Source organism: Pleurodeles waltl, chromosome 9 (assembly GCF_031143425.1).
Source record: "Pleurodeles waltl isolate 20211129_DDA chromosome 9, aPleWal1.hap1.20221129, whole genome shotgun sequence".
Taxonomy (NCBI): domain Eukaryota; kingdom Metazoa; phylum Chordata; class Amphibia; order Caudata; family Salamandridae; genus Pleurodeles; species Pleurodeles waltl.
The window spans coordinates 881,910,712-881,930,143 of NC_090448.1; the positions used below are offsets into that span (position 1 = coordinate 881,910,712).

General features: G+C 44.9%; 1 protein-coding gene across 2 annotated transcripts in view; it reads right to left on the reverse strand.

Annotated features, from left to right (window-relative positions):
- Positions 1-19,432, reverse strand: part of CPSF2 (cleavage and polyadenylation specific factor 2) — a 188,865-nt gene that overhangs the window by 16,953 nt on the left and 152,480 nt on the right. For both annotated transcript variants that reach the window (XM_069208202.1, XM_069208203.1), the window contains one exon: positions 11,406-11,540. In XM_069208202.1, the coding sequence (XP_069064303.1) occupies positions 11,406-11,540 (135 nt within the window). The remainder of the gene's footprint in view (positions 1-11,405; positions 11,541-19,432) is intronic.

Here is a 19,432-nt window from a genome sequence, read left to right on the forward strand (position 1 = left end):
CAAGCTTTGCATAGACTGTAAAGCAGTCCCCTCTTGAAAACAAGCAGTGGCAAGCCTGTAGGAATTGTAGTAGTTTGAAATAGTGTTCTAAGCACTGCCTGTCCAACATTTGCTTGTTGGCGAGATAATACATCCACAGTAGTGTTCAGTAAATGAGTGTGGTGTAGACCATGTGGCTGCTTTACATATGTCTGCCATTGGTATATTGCTTAAGAATGCCATTGAAGCACCTTTTCTTCCCAGTAGAGTGAGCTTTAGGAGTTACTAGTAACTGTCTTTTAGCTTTAATTTAGCAAATTTGTATACACTTGACTATCCATCGTGCTAATCCATTTTTCTGAAATGGGATTACCTTTGTGAGGTTGTTGTAATGCCGCAAAGAGTTGCTTGGAATTTCTGAAATCTTTTGTTCTGTCTATATAGTACATGAGAGCTCTTAACATCAGGGGTGTGAAGAGCTCTTTTAGCAACTGAATCTGGCTGTGGAAAGACGACTGGCAATTCCACTGACTGATATGAAAAGGTGAGACCACCTTTGGTAGGATTTTTGGGTTTGTCCAAAGAACTATTTTGTGTTTGAGAATTTGAAAGAAAGGTTCCTCTAAAGTGAAAGCTTGAATTTCACTAACTCTCCTTAAAGAAGTGATTGCTACCAAAAAATCAACCTTCCATGAAAAAACCTGAAGAGGGCAAGAATGCATGGGTTCAAATGGTGGCCCCATAAGTCTTGTGAGTACGATGTTAAGATTCCACATAGGGGCTGGTGGTACTTTAGGTGGAATAACCCTTTTAAAACCCTCCATAAAAGCCTTTATAACAGGAATCTTAAACAGGAAAGTATGTTGTCTGTTTTAGAGGTAAGCAGCTCTTGCTGTTAAAAGTATCCTAATAGAGGAGTATGTGAGGTTTGCTTTTTATAAGTGTAGCAAATAACAAACAATATCCTGTATTGAAGATTTAAAGGGGTTAATGTTTTTAGCCTGACAACGGTAGACAAAATGCTTCCATTTAGCTGCATAACAGTGTCTAATTGTGGGTTTGTGTGCTTCCTTTAGAATATCCAGACATTCAGATGGAAGCTGTAAGTAGCCAAACTCTATGACTTCAGGAGCCAAATCGGCAGGTTGAGTATGCTGGGATTTTGATGTCTGAATTGACCTCTGCTTTGAGTCAACAGATCTGGTCTGTTTGGGGGTTTGTGATGTGGTACTACAGACAGATCCAATAGTGTTGTGTACCAATGTTGATGTGCCCACGTGGGAGCTGCAAGTATGATTGTGAGTGAGGTCTGTTTCATCTTTTTGATCAGAAATGGACTTAGTGGGAGAGTTGGAAAAGCGTAAGCAAATATCCCTGACTTATTGATTCAAGAGCATTGTCCTTGGATTGAGTGTGTGGTACCTGGATTCAAAGTTTTGGCATTTTGCGTTTTCTCTTGTGACGAAAAGGTCCATGTCTGCGGTTCCCCACATTTGGAAATATTGTTGAATCAGCTGTAGGTGAATCTACCATTTGTGTATTTGTTGCAGCGTCCTGCTTAAGAGGTCCACTAGATGATTGTGTATCCCTGGAATATACTCTGCCAGTAATTGAATCTGATTGTGAATCACCTATTTCCAAATTGTCTGTGCTAAAAGGGACAATTGAGACGAGTGTTCCCCCAGACCCGCCCTGTATTTGCAGATAATACATTGTGGTCAAATTGTCTGTCCTTATTAACACTATCTTTTGTGTGATTTGAGTCTGAAAGGCTTTGAGTGCTAGGGATATTGCTAGCAATTCCAAGTGGTTTATATGATAAGTCTGTTGAAATGAGTCCCCTTCCCCCTGTATAATAAGGGTGTTGAGATGAGTTCCCCAAGCTATCATTGATGCATCTGTTGTGATTGTGGTCTGAGGAACAGGGTCATGGAAGGGCCACCCTTTTGTTAGGTTGGTGTAATTCCACTATTGCAGAGAGCGGTGAGTCTGGCAGTCCAACAACACTAGATCCTGAATTTGATCCTGTGCCTGAGACCATTGTTGAGAAGGACACTACTGTAGTGGTCTCATGTGCGGTCTTGCATTGGGTACTATTGCTGTGCATGAAGCCATCATTCCCAATAGTTTCATCACTAACATTTACTTCATAAGTGTGGTTGTATTGTAGTTGAGATATGAGATGGTGAAATGCTTGAATCCTCCCTGGGTTTTGGTATGCTAATCCTGATTAAGTGTTCAGAATTGCTCCCAGATATGGTTGTATGTGTGATGGCTGCAGGTGAGATTTGTGGTAATTGATTGTGAATCCTAGACTGTGTAGAATGTCTATGGTATATTGAGTGTGTTGAGAAAATTTAATTGTATTGGCCTTTATGAGCCAGTCGTCCAGATATTGGAAGACATGTATGTGTTGTCTTCTGAGGAATGCTGCAACCACCGCTAAGCATTTGGTGAACACCCTTGGTGCTGTTACCCTAAATGGTAGCACCTTGAATTGGTAGTACTTTCCTGCTATAACAAATCTTAGATAATTTTGGTGTGCCGTATGTATGGGAATGTGGAAATAAGCATCTTTGAGGTCTAATGCTGTCATGTAATCCTGTTTTTGTAGTAGGGGAATGATGTCTTCTAGATTGTCCATATGAAAGTGTTCTGAAAGGTTGCATAGATTTAAAATTGGTCTGAGAGCACCATCTTTCTTTGGTATGAGGAAGTATAGTGAATATACTCCGGACCCCTGTTGGGATATTGGTACTATCACTATGACTCCTTTGAGTCGTAGAGATTGTACTTCCTGTTTTAATAAAGTGAGACGTTCCTGAGTGAGTCTGTGTGAAAAAAGGGGAAGTTTGGTGGAGTAGAGATGAGCTCTAGACGATAGCCATGTTGGGTAATTGATAAAACCTATTGTTTTGTGGTGATGTTGTGCCATTGTGGGTAAATTCTGCCAGCCTTCCTCCCACAGGAGATGTGTGCTCTGTGGGGATTTGTAAGCAGTCACTGTTTTGTTGAGGTGGAGGAACCTCTGGGAGCGGCTGATTTACCTCTTCCTCTATAATTAGATCCTTTGTAAGAGCCTCTGAATGAACCTATGTTATAGAAGTGTGGCCCTTGTCTTTGTTGAGCGGTAGATGGGGTTCTGTGGTTGATGATTTCAGACCACCCCTAAATTGTGGCCTACGGCAAGTGCCCCTAGTTGGTAGTATAATGCACCCATAGCTTTATTTAGCTGTTTCTGAGTCTTAAGATTATCTATTGAGGTATCAACCTCTGGCCCAAATAGATGTTCTTCATCGAAGGGCATGTTTAATACTGCTTGCAGTATCTCTGGCTTTAACCCTGAAGCTCTTAGCCATGCATGTCTCCTAATGATTATGCTGGTGTGGACTCCCCTTGCTGCTGTATCAGCTGCATCTGTAGTGCATCTAATTGTGTTGTTAGAAATAGCCTGTCCTTCTGTTACTATTTGTTGTCCCCTTTTTTGATGTTCCGAGGGGAAGATATTGTAACAAGTCCTCCATCGGATCCCAATGAGCCCTGTCATACCTTACGAGGAGTGCTTGGGAGTTTGCAATCCTCCAATGGTTAGCAGCCTGAGTAGCAACTCTTATACCCGCTGCATCAAATTTCCGACTCCTTGTCTGGAGGAGGAGAATCTCCTGTAGACTGGCTATTGGCACTTTTTCTAGGTGCACCTGCCACTATGGAATCCGGTGGTAATTGTGCCCTACTAAAAACTGGATCAGAGTGTGCAGGTTTATATTTTGTATCCACCCTGGGTGTAATAATTCTTGCATTCAAAGGTTCTTTAAATAGGTCTTCAGCATGTCTAAGTATTCCTGGAAGCATAGGGAGACACCGATACTCCTTATGGGTAGATGTTCGCATGTTAAATAGAAAGTCATCCTCAAGAGGGTCTGTATGTAACAGTACTTTATGATATGCAGCTACTCTAGCTATAACTTGATTCTAAGCAGTGGTATCTTCAGGGGGAGATGATCATGCTGGGTATAAATCTGGATCATTAGGGAGAATGGGATCTATATCATATATATTCCAAAGGTCTACCTCTTGTTGGGGATCAATTCGGTCACCTGTATGTGGTGATGTACATGATTCCTGTATAGAAAACTGCGCTAAGTGTTGGCTGAAGGTGGTGGTGGGTAGCAGGAAGGATAGGAGAATGTGGTGGTGAAGGCTGAGGCTGTTGGATTGCCTTTTGTTTCTCTTTCTGTTCTGTTACCTTAATAGGCATCCAAAGTCTCTTGAAAAGTCAGTTTTCTCTTTATTTTTGGAGGAGGACAGGCTAGGATCCTTCCTGTTTCTTTATTTATATGGATTTTGCACTGTTTAGCGTCCATAACCTCTCATATCGGTTGTATCTCTGATGACTCATCAGTAGCTGGAGAGTGTTTACTACTTGCAGCTTTTGATTCCGAAGGTTTGGTTACGGAATGCTTGGCTCGAACTGAAAATGTCAGCTCTGAAAGTGCTGCTAATTTTTTCAGCTCGGATGTGGAAAAGTCTGATTTCCAGGTTGGTATTGAGACAGATATGGCAGGCTGTTTGGTATATGCCGATAGCACTTTGGTCTTTTGCTTAGGTGTCGAACCCGAGCGTTGGTCATCTGAAAGTAATTTTCGGGTCCAACCATGGCCCGAAGACCGATGCAGGAGTCTTTTTGATAGTCTTTGTTTGGTGTGACTGTGCTGGAGTATTCACGTACAGCGCATGTGGCATATATTAGCTGTTGACATCGGAGTCTTAATCTGAATCCGAATCTGCAATGGAAACGGCTACACGCTGTCCTACTTCTTGCGTGTGTTCATCTCCGAAGATGTCTGGTGTGTGTTCTGACGACTTGGACGCCATCTCCATTCGAAGCGCCCTTCGATCCCAAAGAGTCTTTTTGAATCGAAATGATATACAAGCGTTAGAGTTTTCTTTTGTGTTTCGGAGACAGATCGCAATTACCCACCAAATGCTGATCGGTGTAGGGAAATTTGGAGCGACACCAAGCACAGAACCGAAAAGGAGTCCCTTCCATCAGCCTAACATTGTTCGACTACGTGTCGAAGTAGGCCTAGAAGGGCGAGGTCGCTCCTAAAGGGTCGTAATCTACCTAGACTGCGATCGGATCGACTATAAGAGTCGAAAAAAGTGATCAAAATTATACCGATGTTTATAGAAACTTAGAGGAAAGGTCAGAAGACAGAACAGAGATGTACGAGACCGAGAGGGAACACCTCCAAACCTGACGGTGGAAAGAAAACTATCTAACGAAGGACTCGATGCCCATGCGCCTATCACCGAGAGGAGGAATCGTTTGATCTTGTGACTCGCAAACCTTCTTCGAGGAAAAACAACTTGTAACACTCCGAGCCCAACACTAGATGGCAGACGTATGCAAAGCATATGTATCTACAGCTACACATGCCATCGAACATAAAAGCTCATCGGGCATACAAAACAAAAAATACTTTATATTTAGCAATTTAAGGAAAAATAGTAAGCAGGAACACCCCACTGGGTGCCACCATTAGGTGGAACAGACACAGAACTGAAAAAGTCTCACAACACTGCCAAAGCGCGGCTTATGTGCTAAGACAGAAGGTATTACCTAGACCAAAGGATAGAGAGGAATCTAGCTAATTCGCTGTCCCACCCCTACTCTTATGAAAACGCTTTAAACCGGAGTCAACCTGTGCACCAAATAAACAAGCACCATAAAGAGGCATGTAAATCAAAGAGGCCTGAACTGCCTCCAAAAACCCAGAGGTGCATAACCACACAGAGTGACGTAGAGCGACTGAAGAGGCCATGGCCAGACCCACAGAGTCAGTAGTATCCATACCTCAGCAAAAGAATGATTAGTTTAGCTGCCTGCTGGCAATCTTGAATCATAGGGGCAAAAGAGTTCCTGATGTCATCTGGAAGTGTAATTAAGATGCTTGTCAGTGAGTCCCATAATGAATGTGAGAACCAAGACGTATTCACAGAATGTAAGGCTTTCCACAAACAGCCAGACTTGTGGACTCTCTATTAGATGGGACATGCGGTAAAGCCTCAATATCATGGGAGGCTAAAGAAGCCTGTACAACCAAACTACGGTGACTACAATGTCTAATTAACAAGTCAGATCACCCAGGGCTGGACGATGCCTATGAGATACAGCTCGATCAACAGAGGCCCCTGTATCAGGCTGAGCCCAAGAGCCCAACAAAACATCATGTAGGGTATCACTGTAAGAAAGCCCGGGCTCAACTCTCGTTTGTCCTTGATGGAGAACATCAATGAGAGGGTCAGAGGTTAATTCCACTGAATAAATTGTAAAATTCAAAATCATATTAACCCTTCTCAACGTGTCAGCTAGAGAGGAACACACCTCTGTAGCAAGGCAAGTGGATGAAAGTAGGCTGAGGCTAGGAATCAATCCAAACCACTAGCCATAGCTGGGACAGCTATGCAGCTCTCCTCAAGAAGAGGCTGCTCCTCATGTGAAATGTGTGGTGCATCCACAGCCTCTTCACAATGTCCCTTAGACGTACAAACATGAGGGGACTCCCCAGAATGTGACAGACGGCCAGGGATAACTGACATAACGGACACTGTACCCTATGTAGAGCGGCGCAGAGAAGGTGAATCCTCAACGTTGACTTAAGACGGGGAAAGGGATGTGAGTTCGACTGACGCTGCCAGGAGATTCGCCTGAGTCAGCTGAATGGATACCTGCGCCAAAGGTATGAACCCTGAAGGGCTGTGCACCAGCGCCGTAACAGCTTCGGCAACTGAAACTGGAGGTCGAACTTAAGCCGAGGGCGAGCCCACCAATGTGGACACAGTCAAGACCTCTTGTACCTACTCGGAGCCCATAGGCACTCCAGGGGAAGGTCATTTCGGTACGAGAAGACGACCGTGACTGACGTGAAGACTGAGATGGCTTCAACATCTGCGCCGCTAGAAGCTTCATACGGCGCTCCTGTGGAGCCTTTGGATGGAGACGCAGACAGGAGTCCCACTCTTCAGCATTGTGGTGCTCTCCCAGGCATCACATACAAACATAGTGGCGGTGTGTAGCTGACATTTGTCATCCACAGGACCCACAGGGCTTAAAGCTAGAAGACATGGACATTAAAAGCACTCTGCCCTGTCAATGAAAATGTCAATGAAGGCCAAAAACAGCTGAACCAACCGTTACGGATCTCCATTGCAAGCGCAAAAAAGAAGGAATGGACGTTGGCGCATTGGCGAAGGGGTAATATTAGACTCCGTTGACATCACATCCTGTGGATGATGTAGATACAGAGTCACACGACGACATGCAAATATTTGCAACATTTTGAAAGCAAGATTGATGATTCTTTGCTTTCAAAATAAAACGTTCACAAAGAAATGCAATTAGAAAAAAATGTTTTGCTAAACTACTGTGAAAAAGGTACCATTTTTTGAAGAATCATTTAGTAAAATGTGTTAATGTATGCTAGTATTTCCAAAACAAGCATTTTCAATGCAACAGGTCTTACGTTTGCTTGAGTTAGAGCTTTTGGTGTTGTAAATGCATAACCGCACTTTTCTTGCCACATAAATTGGTCAACCCTGCCGCATAATTTAGTTCTCTCTGCCACATAATTCTATTGGCCCTGCATATAACTAAACCACTTCTTCCTCGATCTGCAGCAAAAAATGAAAAATTGCAACTAATATATGTATCCTATTTATACTATTATTTCAAAAGTGTGGACCCAGAGATGACCTAGACAGAACGTGCATCCTGCTGAACGTTTTGATGGTGGTACCATTGTTCTAGGACAACCACACGGCGAGTTATGGGAAAAAAAGTTTTGTAAAAGGAATGCCCCGCAAAGCATTATGGGATGAGTTTATGAATGCCATGAATATTGTAGTATCATGACTACAATGCTCAGAACAGCTTCTAGAGGGCACCATGATAAAAATAGCATTTGGAAGAAACATGGCCATGTAACCATAATAGTCAGCCCCCTAGAGGGCATTACCACATGAAAAGAGAATGGCAGAAAGGAATGCAGTATAACCATATATTTAGCCCCTAGAGGGTGTACTGCCTTACACATTTTCAGACCTAGCAAGACTATCGCAATGATATTACCAACAAGGCCGATAAAATACAAACTACTCTCAGCTGTAACACAAAAGCTCTCGTCATCAGAGAGCTTAAAAAGACATTGAATGGTGAGAGAGGTTATGATTTTGGGCCCGCCAAACTAGTGTGGGGACCCAGAAGATGACAGAGCATGTTGTGTTGAACGTTTTGGTGGTGGCCTCACTGTCCTAGGACCACCGCAGGCTGTGTTATGTGCCAAAATGTTTGGTGAAAGAAATGCCCAGCAAAGCATTTTAGGACGAGTTTCAGAGGGCAACAAATATTGTAGTATCTTGACTGTAATGCTCAGAACTGTCCCAGAGGACACCACAATAAAATTCGCATGTGGAAGAAATAAAGTCATGTAACCATATAGTCAGCCCCTAAAGGATATAACCACATGAAAAGAGAATGGCAGAAAGTAATGCAGTGTAACCATATATTTAACCCCTAGAGGGTGTATTGACTTACATGTTTCTCAGGCCTAGCAGGCCTATTGCAATGATATTAGAAAAAGGGCCCTTTAAGACACAAACTACTCCCAGCTGTAAAGCAAAAGCTCCAGCCACGAGAGGGCTTACAAAGACATTGAATGATGGGAGAGGTTATGATTTTGGGCCTCCCCAACCTAGTGTGGGGACCCAGAAGATGACCTGGACAGAAAGAGAATGTTTTGGTGGTGGTCTCATTGTCCTAGGACCACCCACACTGAGTTATGGGCCAGAAATGCCAAGCAAAACTTTATGTGGTGAGTTTCCTGGGTGCATTGAATATTGTAGTATCGGCTCTCCCCCGTGCAGAAAGAACAGCGTTGGGGATTTCTGTGTTTTTTCTGTTTAAAATACACCAGTGTGTACATTTTTCAACTGCTGAACTTGTACGTAAGTGGTACTCATGTAAAGCGCTCCTCTGCTCGAGTTCACACAATATGAAACTTCCAAAAATAAATAAAATGAAAAAGAGCCCCCTCCTCCATCTTGCAGCCCTTGGCCGCCGACACCACAAAAAAACAGCGGTATGACTAAAAACAAGGAAGAGGAAGAAACAACATTCGGACAAGAGGCGCAAAGCGAAGAGGCAAAAAAGAAAAAAGTAGTGTGCCACACTAAGGTATTTAGCGGATCGTGCAATAATCTATGTAACCGGGTCAGTCTCCAAGATGGTAACAAATCATCCTTAAGGTGAGACAAACGTATAGCGTTTACCTACGAAATCAAGGGAATTTTGAAAGGCAAGCCAAAGAATGAATGAAAGTGATGGCGTGAGATGGGCGTGGTGAAAGCCCACAGAAGTAGATTACAACATGTCAAGAGACAGTGCATGCGCTCTGCCTAGGCTCGACCTAAAAATATTCAAAATGCAAAATAAATGTAACCAGTTTCAACAAGGTTATAGGAATGTGAAAATAAACCAGCATTCTCAAAGCAAATAGGTCCAGATTGGTGGGCAGTCTTTCGGTTTTGTCAATCCGTGACTTATTTTGGCATGGGTTTTGTAAAACTTTATTGCTGTGGAAATGGCCCTCACCATTGTAACAAACATTTGAAAAAAGCAAACATTGTTTCGGTATGAAAAGCACACAATAACACAGTAGTTCCTGGCACTGAACAACTACTTTGTGTGCCGATATGCTTCTTGTGAAAGAGCAGATTGTGATCACTCACAATAAAGCCAGCTGAAAGATGGATAGAGAGGCAGAGAGAATTTTAATAAAAACAAAAGGTCTTGGTTAACGTCAGACCTAGCTAGGGACCCAATTATTAAAGGAAATCATAAAAGTGCACCCATGGTATATGTGTTTGCATTAGTGCAGATTAACATATTTGATGAATTCACAAGAATTTACAGGAAATAGTATTCCTAGAAAATATTTGTAAATTGTATTTTTGCACGAGCAAATATGCATGTGTAGAGCTGCTCAAGCGAAAATCTGTTTAGTGTTGAAATTAATTTGCCCTCCAAGCACTTTTTTCCCCCCAACGATGGAAGAAGCTTTACTTTTGGCCTTGACAAGAGTAAATTTCCAAACATACAAGTTAGTAGGTTTGCACAGACTCAAAAAGGAATTCCAACCCTGGAGCTATTGCTTATCGCTACCTCCAGTCCCATTAGGTAAGTCTGTAGAAAGGTGGCAAAATAAGTAAATTGCTAGCATTCAAGTCCTACTACAGTATTAGCCAACAGAGTAACAAAGCCATTCATCAACTGAAGAGGTGGGAGAAGACAGGAAACTGACAGGAAAGTTTAACAGTGAGAATCTCATTAAATAAACTAGATGTACAGAGTGGCCTGGTCAATCAAGTAACGTTTGGTGTCAAAGTCAACATAACAATACCTGTAAAAAATAGACAGAGAGCAAGACATTTTTTATGTGACCCACAGCTACACCTTTACCGTTTGAGGCCCTGAGATTTCAAGTAAGGGGTCTAATGAGACCTTTGACAAAAGCCACTCATAAAAGACATTTGTCTGCCTATGGATTACTTCAAAGACACCAAACCAGTATGGCTAGACTCTCAAATTACAAAAATGTTCCAACTTTCCCCACATCTTAATTCCTAATAAGGCGGAATTGTATGATTCTACTGACATCTATGGTACTGTACGGACACATAGGCTGGATCACACCCACCTATCTAGCTAATGTAATACCTAATAGGGGATCAAACTTTTTAACAGGAGGTAGGGTTTCTTAAAGTCATCTAGGAAATCTTTCGTTTGAGAGAAGGAAAAAGAGGCCTGGAAAATTAATCAGAGTTAAGCAGCAATGGAGACAATTGCACTTTCATAAAGGAAAACTGAAGGCTAGCCTTAGCCAAATATAGATGCTATGGTTTTACCATCACTTCTTGGCATATTCTTGGATAAATCAGATTCTCCGACACTGAATGCAGATTATCGTCCATTTTAATAATATGTAATTCCCTTATAAAATGGCAAATTCTCTCAGAGTATTCATTCAGCTGTAGAGAATTTTGAGATGCCTATATTGGAGAATTTCAGAAGCCAAGTGGTAAGTCGGTGATGTCAAGTTATGTTGTATGATTGTATGATCCCATCTGTAATCCGGGATAGTAGATCCAGTTATCACCTGTGGTCAGTATTATTCCACAAAGTCAGTACATCATAATTGTACAACAGTGAGGCCCCACACATCAACAGTGACATTTGCATTCCTCTGATGGCAAAGTAAAGATTACAGTTTACACCCCTTCCCAAAAGAATGTTTATTTTGTGTATATATAAATAAGCTATGAAAATAAGCTAAAACATTTTCTAGCCAGATATGAAAAGGACTCACCCGGCGTACAGCCACAAGATTATTGCAGACCAGTACTCCTCCGACAAATTCGGCTTGGATTCCCTCTCGTAAAAGTACCTGCTTGAAGTCAGACAGTCTGGGCTCATTCATAAAGACGGACTGATGTCCAGGGATCTATTCCACAAACCACAAAAGAAGATTAATTAGGCTCTCTGGAACATAAGTCCAGCCCACCTCTCTGGTTTTACATATCACCTATAAAAAATTCCAGTTATTGATTATGACATAATATGCATAGCTTGAGAGCTTGTTTCCCAGCTCCTATCTGCTTTTCATGTTCCATTTGACTGAACAGCGTAACATGCCATTTTCCCCCTCCACACTGTTATGTATCCTCAATCTCACCACTATATTCTCACACCTATTTCAACAAATTCAATATAACCTCCTCACCCCCTATCCTTAGCAGTCAACTGGCCCTTGACTTACTCGTTCATAATCTCTATTCTCAGCTACTTTCATCTTGTTTGTAATGCTAATGAAAAATATCTGATAATTGATGGGGAGTTAGTGTAATTGCATAAGTGCGTCTCTGGGGTCAATTAATATTTTGGCTGCTACATTTTTGGTAAACTGAAGCATACAAAATGTGTTAGACCTGACAGTCTTGGGTGTTTTTCGCCCAAATCAATCCTTCGGTGTCTCACTTTTGCCGACCTATTTTTGTTGGCCTGAGGACTCTGGGCCCTTTACTACTGCCAACCAGTGCTGAAGTGCACGTGCTCACTCCCATAAAACATGCTAACACTGGTGTATACGCAATTGGCATATTTAATTTACTTATAAGTCCCCCAGTAAAGTGCACAGGGCCTGTAAATTATTTGCTACCAGTAGGCCTGCAGCACTGATTTGCCACCCACTTAAGTAGCCCTTTAAACAGGTCTCAGACGTGCCACTTCACAGCCTGTATGGGTAGTTTCACTGCCATGTCTACATGGCATTTAAAACCGCTTGCTAAACTTTAAACTCCTCTTTTAATACACATAAGAAACACCTAAGGTAGGCCATAGGGCGGGGTGCAGTGTAAGTAAAAGGAAGGACATATGCTTCTTAGCTTTACATGTCCTGATAATGAAAAACTCCCAAAGTCGCTTTTCACTACTGTAAGGCCTACCCATCTCATAGGATAGCATTGAGGATTGCTTAATATATTTATTAAGTGTAATTCCTGATTAAGAAGGAGTTTGACTGCTGTGTTTGGTACCTATGGGCTTGTAATAATAAATCCCCTTTTATAGAGCTGGCATTTTTCTGCTCCTATGACCTATGTGCCTGCTGCCTGCCTGAATACATGTCTGGGTTGAGTGACAGCTGGGCTTTGAGCTTTCCCTCTAGATAGTCGCACATAAAGTGAGCAGAGGTGTGCCATTTAGATAAGGCATGGCCCATCACCAGACTGATGACCTTCCTGAGCTAGATGAGAGGGAGGAGCTGACACCTGCACCTGAATAGGGCTGTGCCTGTCCCCACACAAAAACCTACATTATCCCCTGTAGTATGTCAGGAGCCAGAGCAGGAAAGGGAGGTCCTGTGTGCCCTTCAAAGACCCTCTATGAAGTCAGCCACACTTCAAAGGCACCATTGGATGTAAGAACTGGACTTCTAACCCTACCAAATCAGTACACTTCTGGACCTTAGGATACTCTTCCAAAAAGAGGGGCTGCTGTGGTCAGAGTACTGCCACTCTGCTGAACTACTGCTTTGCTGCGATTGTCCTGTCGCCCTCCTTTGCTGGGAGTAAGGAGGACTGGATCTGCATCCCTTCATCCCCAGAACCATTTGATTCTAAGGGCCTGCTAGCTTGCCTTCTGTTCGAGGACATCAAAGGCTTCACTCCAACTCTGCAGCTGTTTTCCGACAAAAATCGAAGCATCGCAGTCATTGTGCTGGTCGGAACAGATGCATCGCCCACATCTAAGAGGCTCAATGACAATGCATTGTCTTTATTGCAAGGGGTTAGTGCAGCTCGACGGCAAGGCGATGCCTCCCTCTCAGACTGCAGATGACACCTCTTGAATTGTGCAGCTCAGAACAGAAGCAACGCCTACAGCCAGCCCGCTCAAAGACCATGCATCAGCTTCATTGCAAATGGTCCGTGCGGCTCAACGACCTCTCATCCACCCGACCACGTGGATCGGATCTGGCACATTGCCTGCGCATCATCACTGCAACCCTCAAGTCCTGGTACTGTTCACTAGGCTATGTGTGGGTAAGGTGCGGTTGCTCCATGGCGGTTCGGCCCAAACTTTAGATTTACCCCAGTCGAGTGTGACCCAAAGTAACCTTTCAGCGCTATTGACTTGTAAGCACTATATTACAGATATTCTTTAAAAATTCATTACCCAACTTCTACTTACTGGATTTCTTTTTGTTTTGGTCTTGTTTTAGTCAGATAAATATTCTTTATTTTTATAAACTGGTGTTGAGTCTTTCTGGTGATCAGTGGCAAGGATAGCACTTGGGTTTGTGCAGTGCCTTGCAGTAATTTGGTGTACACTACTACCCAATTTGAGCTAAATGTCTCTGATCCTCAATAGCATCTATTTTTTCCCTACTCTACCTGATTAGTATTTTAAATTTTTGCAATTCTCCCTGATTGGCATTTTTATTTTTCTATAACTCGTGTCTCTGATTGGGGGTCCCATACTTGCACCTGCAAATGGGATTCTGAGCTGGCCAAGCTGGAGAAGTATACAGTGACGCAGCTCAAGGATTTATGCAAGGCATTTGGGATTTCTACCTAAGGCTTCACTAGGAAGGTGGAGCTGCAAAAGGCACTAAGGGCCTGGAAAGAAACTCGCGATGCCACACAGGAGACGCCTGAGAAGGAAGGTGATGATGATGTGGAAGTTGAGGACGATGAAGAGCAGGACCATGATTCAGTGGAGGTTTAGAGTATGCCTTTGAGCCAGGAGAGGAATACCATGCAAGAAGCAGTGATTCCTCCCCGGCCAGGGAGGAGCATCTCGTCAAGAGGCCTGTCCCCAGAGGAACTGGAAGACGAGGGAGGAAAGAAAATTAAAACTGGAATTGGATAATTTCCAATTGGAGAAAGAGAAGGGTTTAGAGGAGAAGAAAGAGAGATTGGCCATCAAGGAAAAGAAACTAATATTAGCGCGTGGGCTGAGCAAAAGGAGCTGGACATTAAGTCCAGGGAGATTGAGTCCAGCAGTGATGGTGGCATCTTACCTACAGTGTCTGCTGGTGAGGAGAGGGTCCGCATATAGATAAGGAGTCCAGCTGATGGGGGATAGCATCAAGCAGTGTTTTGCAAATTATGAGGTGGCTCTCAGAGTGCACAAGGTTGCTTAAGAGTATTGGGAGGGTAGCTTGTGGAGGTATATGCCCACAGTGGGAGGGACACTCCTTACACTAGAAGCAGAGAACCAGGCACAATAAACTCCCATGAAGGCTATACTCAGCAACACGTTTGTGTCAACTCCAGAGATGTACTGCCAGTGATTTAGAAAGAGCGACAAACTTCTCACACAAACCTGGGTGGATTTCCTTGATTATTCCAGCAAGGCATTGAAGGGCTGGGTGAGGGGCAGCTAGGTATATGACTTTGATGAGCTGTACAACCTGATTATGAGGAAGCATGTTTGAATTGGTTTTCCAGAGCTGTACCGGTACCAAATGGATAGAAAGATGAATGACCCCAGGAAGCTTGCTGAAGAGGAGGAGGACCTCTGGGTCAGCATCGGAGTTCCCACAAAGGCATCTGGGGGGACTTCCAAAAGGGTGGTCAGTGTTTACACCAGAAGGAGGAGGGGGAGAGATAAGAAGAAGAGCTCTCAAGGCCCCCAGACTAGTTCTCAAGGGAAAGGGTCCCATACCCAATCTGGCCACCAGAAAAAGAGCCTCCCTGACAAGAGTAAGAACAAACAACCAAAGTGCTACAAGTATGGGCACTACCAGGGGGATCTCAAGTGTCCCAAGACACTAACTGGAGATAAGATACCAGGGGTGGCAAATGTTGTGTTTGGGGAGGAGTATGTCCCAGCTGGGGGGAGCTAAGCAGTGTTACCCTAGCGTCCCTGGATGACATGGAGATGGTCCCAAAGATCCATGTGCCATCCAATACTATCAAGTATAGGCAGTGGGTTACCACCAATGGGCAAGGTGCGGGGGCTCTGAGGGTCAGAGGTGCCAGTATGACTATGGTAAGTACTCATCTGGTGCCCCAGACCAGATTTTACCCAATGTATTCCACCAGAGAGTGGTAAAAGACAACCATGAGAATCACTACCCAGTGACCCTTGTTCCCTTGAGGAGTGAGGGGAGGTCTCAGAGCTTCTGCAAGTAGCTGTAAGCCCTGCCATGCCTGTGGACTGTTTCTTAGGGAGTGAAAAGCACCCCGCCTGGAAGGAAAAGGAGTTCAGGTCACACCTGGAAATGTTGGGAGAGCCTGAGAGGGCTTGTGCTACCACCAGGTCCATGGCTACCCGGAGAGGGACTCAAAAAGGTCTGAAGCCTAGAACTATGGGACAGACAGCTGCTAATTCAAGGTGAGGTGGAGGACTGGAGAACCAGCTCCTGAGTGTCTCCCAGCAGAGGGAGATGGGGTGCCTCAGGAGGCTATCCCAGAGCCTGGTGGAGAGGAAACTGTCTCTTTTGGTGACCTACCGGGTCTTGCAGAATGGCAGGTAGAAGGAGGACCCACCAGTGAAGCTTTCTGCAAGGCAGAGAGAGAGTGCCCAGGCTTGGTGGGCATGAGGCGACATGCAGAGTCCCAGGCAGCAGGCTTCTGGCAATTATTGCATTTACTGGGAGGACAACCTCCTGTACAGTGAAGCTAAGGACCGTCGCATGTGACAAGGGCATTGGTGGTCCCCCAGTGCTACTGGTCCTTCCTACTGGGGCTGGCTCACAAGATTTCCCTGGCAAGCCATCTGGGTCAGGATAAAACCTTTGTCAGGCTTGTCCCCCACTTCTACTGGCCCAAGATGAGGAGGACTTCGGATACATTCTGTAGGACCTGGGTGAACTGCCAGGACAGTGGGAAGACAGGTCAGAAGCTAAAGTCTCCCCTGTCACCCTTACCTATCGTTGGCACCCCCTTTGAAAGGGTGGGAAAGACACTGTAGGGCCCAGGGATTCCCAGACCTATTCTGGTTACAGGTACATCCGGATTCTGGTGGATCACGCCACTAGGTACCCAGAGGCTATACCGCTGAGGACTACTACCGCAGCCTGCAGTGGCTAGGGCCCTGATGGGGATTTTTACTTGAGTGGGTTTCCACCAGGAAGTGGTGCATGACGGGCACCAGCTTCATGTCTGTTTAAATGCAGTTGACATTGAAGGAGTGTGGAGTTATATATAAGTTCTCTACTCCCTCCCATCCACAAACCAATGGACCAATGGGCTTGTTGGGAGATTCAACAAGACCCTGAAAGGCAAGATTAGGAGCCTACCTGAGTGTATGAAGCGTAAGTGGGACGTTCTTCTGCCATGCCTGATTTTTGCATACAGAGAGGTGCTACAGAAAGGGAATGGATTCAGCTCCCTTCAGCTTCTGTACGGGGACCTGTCAGCCTTGTAAATGAAGAGTGGGAGCAATCTCCCAGGAAGCGTCCCCAGGATTTAGTGAACTACATGCTGGCCTTCCGGAGCCAGTTGGCCAAGTTGTGGAAGCAAGTTTCAGAAAACTTAGAGGCCAGACAGGAATTAATGAAACAGTGGTACGTCCAGACGGCAGCCCCTGTGGACTTACAATCTGGGCAGAATGTGTGGGTGATGGAGCCTGTGGAGCCCTTGGCCCTCTGAGACCGTTTGACTGGGCCCCACAAGACTGTTGACTTGGAAGGGGGAAGCCATCTACTTGGTGGACCTCAAGACCCCCAGACACTCCTTAAGGGTTATCCACCTCAACCGTTACAAGCCTTATTGTGAGGGGTTTGAGATCACCATGCAGTTGGTGACAAATGGAGGGGAGGAACAGCAGAAGGACTGTTGCCAGCTGCTGGGACAATTCTCATCTCTGTTTTCCCTCGCTCCTGGGGTTCCACACTTGTGTACCCATGACAGAGACACAGGCAACAGCCCCCTTCAAGAATAAAAGTTATCAGCTGTCAGGAAAAATAAGAGCCAGCATTAAGGAAGAAGTTTCCAAAATGCTGGAATTGTGGCTGATTGAACCTTCCAGTGACCCCTGGCCCAGGCCAGTGGTGCTGGTGGCCAAAGGGCACTACATCAGAACTTAGGTAGTGTGTAGACAATAGGGGGCTCAATTCAGTCAGCAAAATGGATGCTCATCCAATCCCACGGGTGGATGATCTGATTGACAGAATAGGGGCTGCACGGTTCCCGAGTTCTTTTGGCCTCACTTCAGGATACTTGTAGATCGCCCTAACTGATAAGCCAAGGAGAGGTCTGCCTTCTCTACCCCTGAGGGTCATTACCAGTACAGGGTAATACCCTTTAGACTCAAAACCGCCCCTGCCACCTTCCACAGGTTGGTAAACCAAATTCTGGCTGGAATGGAGGATTTCAGCCCTGCATACCTGGATGACATAGCTGTCTTCAGCAGTTCCTGGAAGGACCATCTCTTTCACCTCCGGTAGGTGCTTCAGGTTCTGCAAGGCGCAGGCCTGACTAACAAGGATAGTAAGTGCCAAATAGGGAAGGGGACTATGGTGTAGTTAGGATGCCTGGTGAGTGTGGGGTAAAGGGAAACTCCTCCAGGCTGCGATTGACACCATCATAGCCTGGGAGCCCCCAAAGACTCAGACTGAGGTGAGAGCCTTTTTAGACCTCACTGGGTATTACAAGAGGTTTGATAAAGGGTGTGGCACCATTGTGACCCCCTTGACAGAACTTGCGTCCAAGAAATAACCTAGAAATGTGATATGGACAGATGCATGCCAGAAAGTATTCTACTCCCTGAAGCAAGCCATGTGCACAGCCCCTGTGCTCAAGGTCCCTGACTTTTCCAAGGAGTTCATAGTTTAAACTGATGTCTCAGAGTATGGCATGGGGCAGTACTGTCACAGTTTAATGAAGAGGGCCTGTACCAACCTGTAGCTTTCATTTCCAGGAGGTTACCACCCCAGGAACAGAGGTGGAGCCCTATTGAGCAGGAAGATTTTGCTGTGGTCTGCGCACTGAAGAGTTTGAGACCATACCTGACTCACTTCCGGATTCAGACAGACGACATGCCTCTCGGGTAGCTAATGCAAATGAGGGGGGAGAATTCAAAATTGTTGAGGTGGTCCATTTCCCTAAAGGGAATGGACTTTAGCGTGGAACACCGACCTCAGTCAGACCACACCAATGATGATGGTATCTCTAGGTTGTTCCGCCTTAGTGAAGAGAACTCCCAAGGGGATGGGTAGCTCTCCCCACTTTCACCTGGGAAAGTGTGTGTGCGAAGGGGAGGGGGGGGCGAGGGGGATTGGGGTGTTGGTGGGGTGGAGGTCACCCGTTAGACCCAATAGCCTTAGGGTGGTCTTCACACCAACTTTCGCCCACCCTGCTTCACTTTTTTCAACCTGTTTTTGTTGGCCTTAGGACTCTGGGCACTTTACCAAGGCTAACCAGTGCTAAAGTGCATGTGCGCCCTCCCCTAAAACATGGTAAGATTGGTGTATCCACAACATGCATATTTAGTTTACTTATAAGTCCCTAGGAAGGTGTACTGTATGTGCCGAGGGCCTGTAAATGAAATGCTACTAATGGGCCTGATTGTATCACAATCAATCAACCAGTGAGTTCTAAGGCGCAGCTAATCACCCGTAGGGACTCAATACGCTGTTTGTGGGCATGCTGCTCAATCAAAGAGCCAGGCCTTGAGGTCCTTCTTGGACTGCTTTAGTGATGCAGTCTTCCTGAGTTGTAGGGGTAGCGTGTTCCATGTCCAGGCTGCGAGGTAGGAGAAGGATCTTCCTCCTGCTGTGCTTTTCCAGATCTTTGGAGCGGCTGGGAGGGCGAGCTGAGAAGAGCGGAGATTTCTGTTCGGTACGTAGAAAGAGAGGTGGTGGATGAAGTATGCCAGCCCTATGTTGTG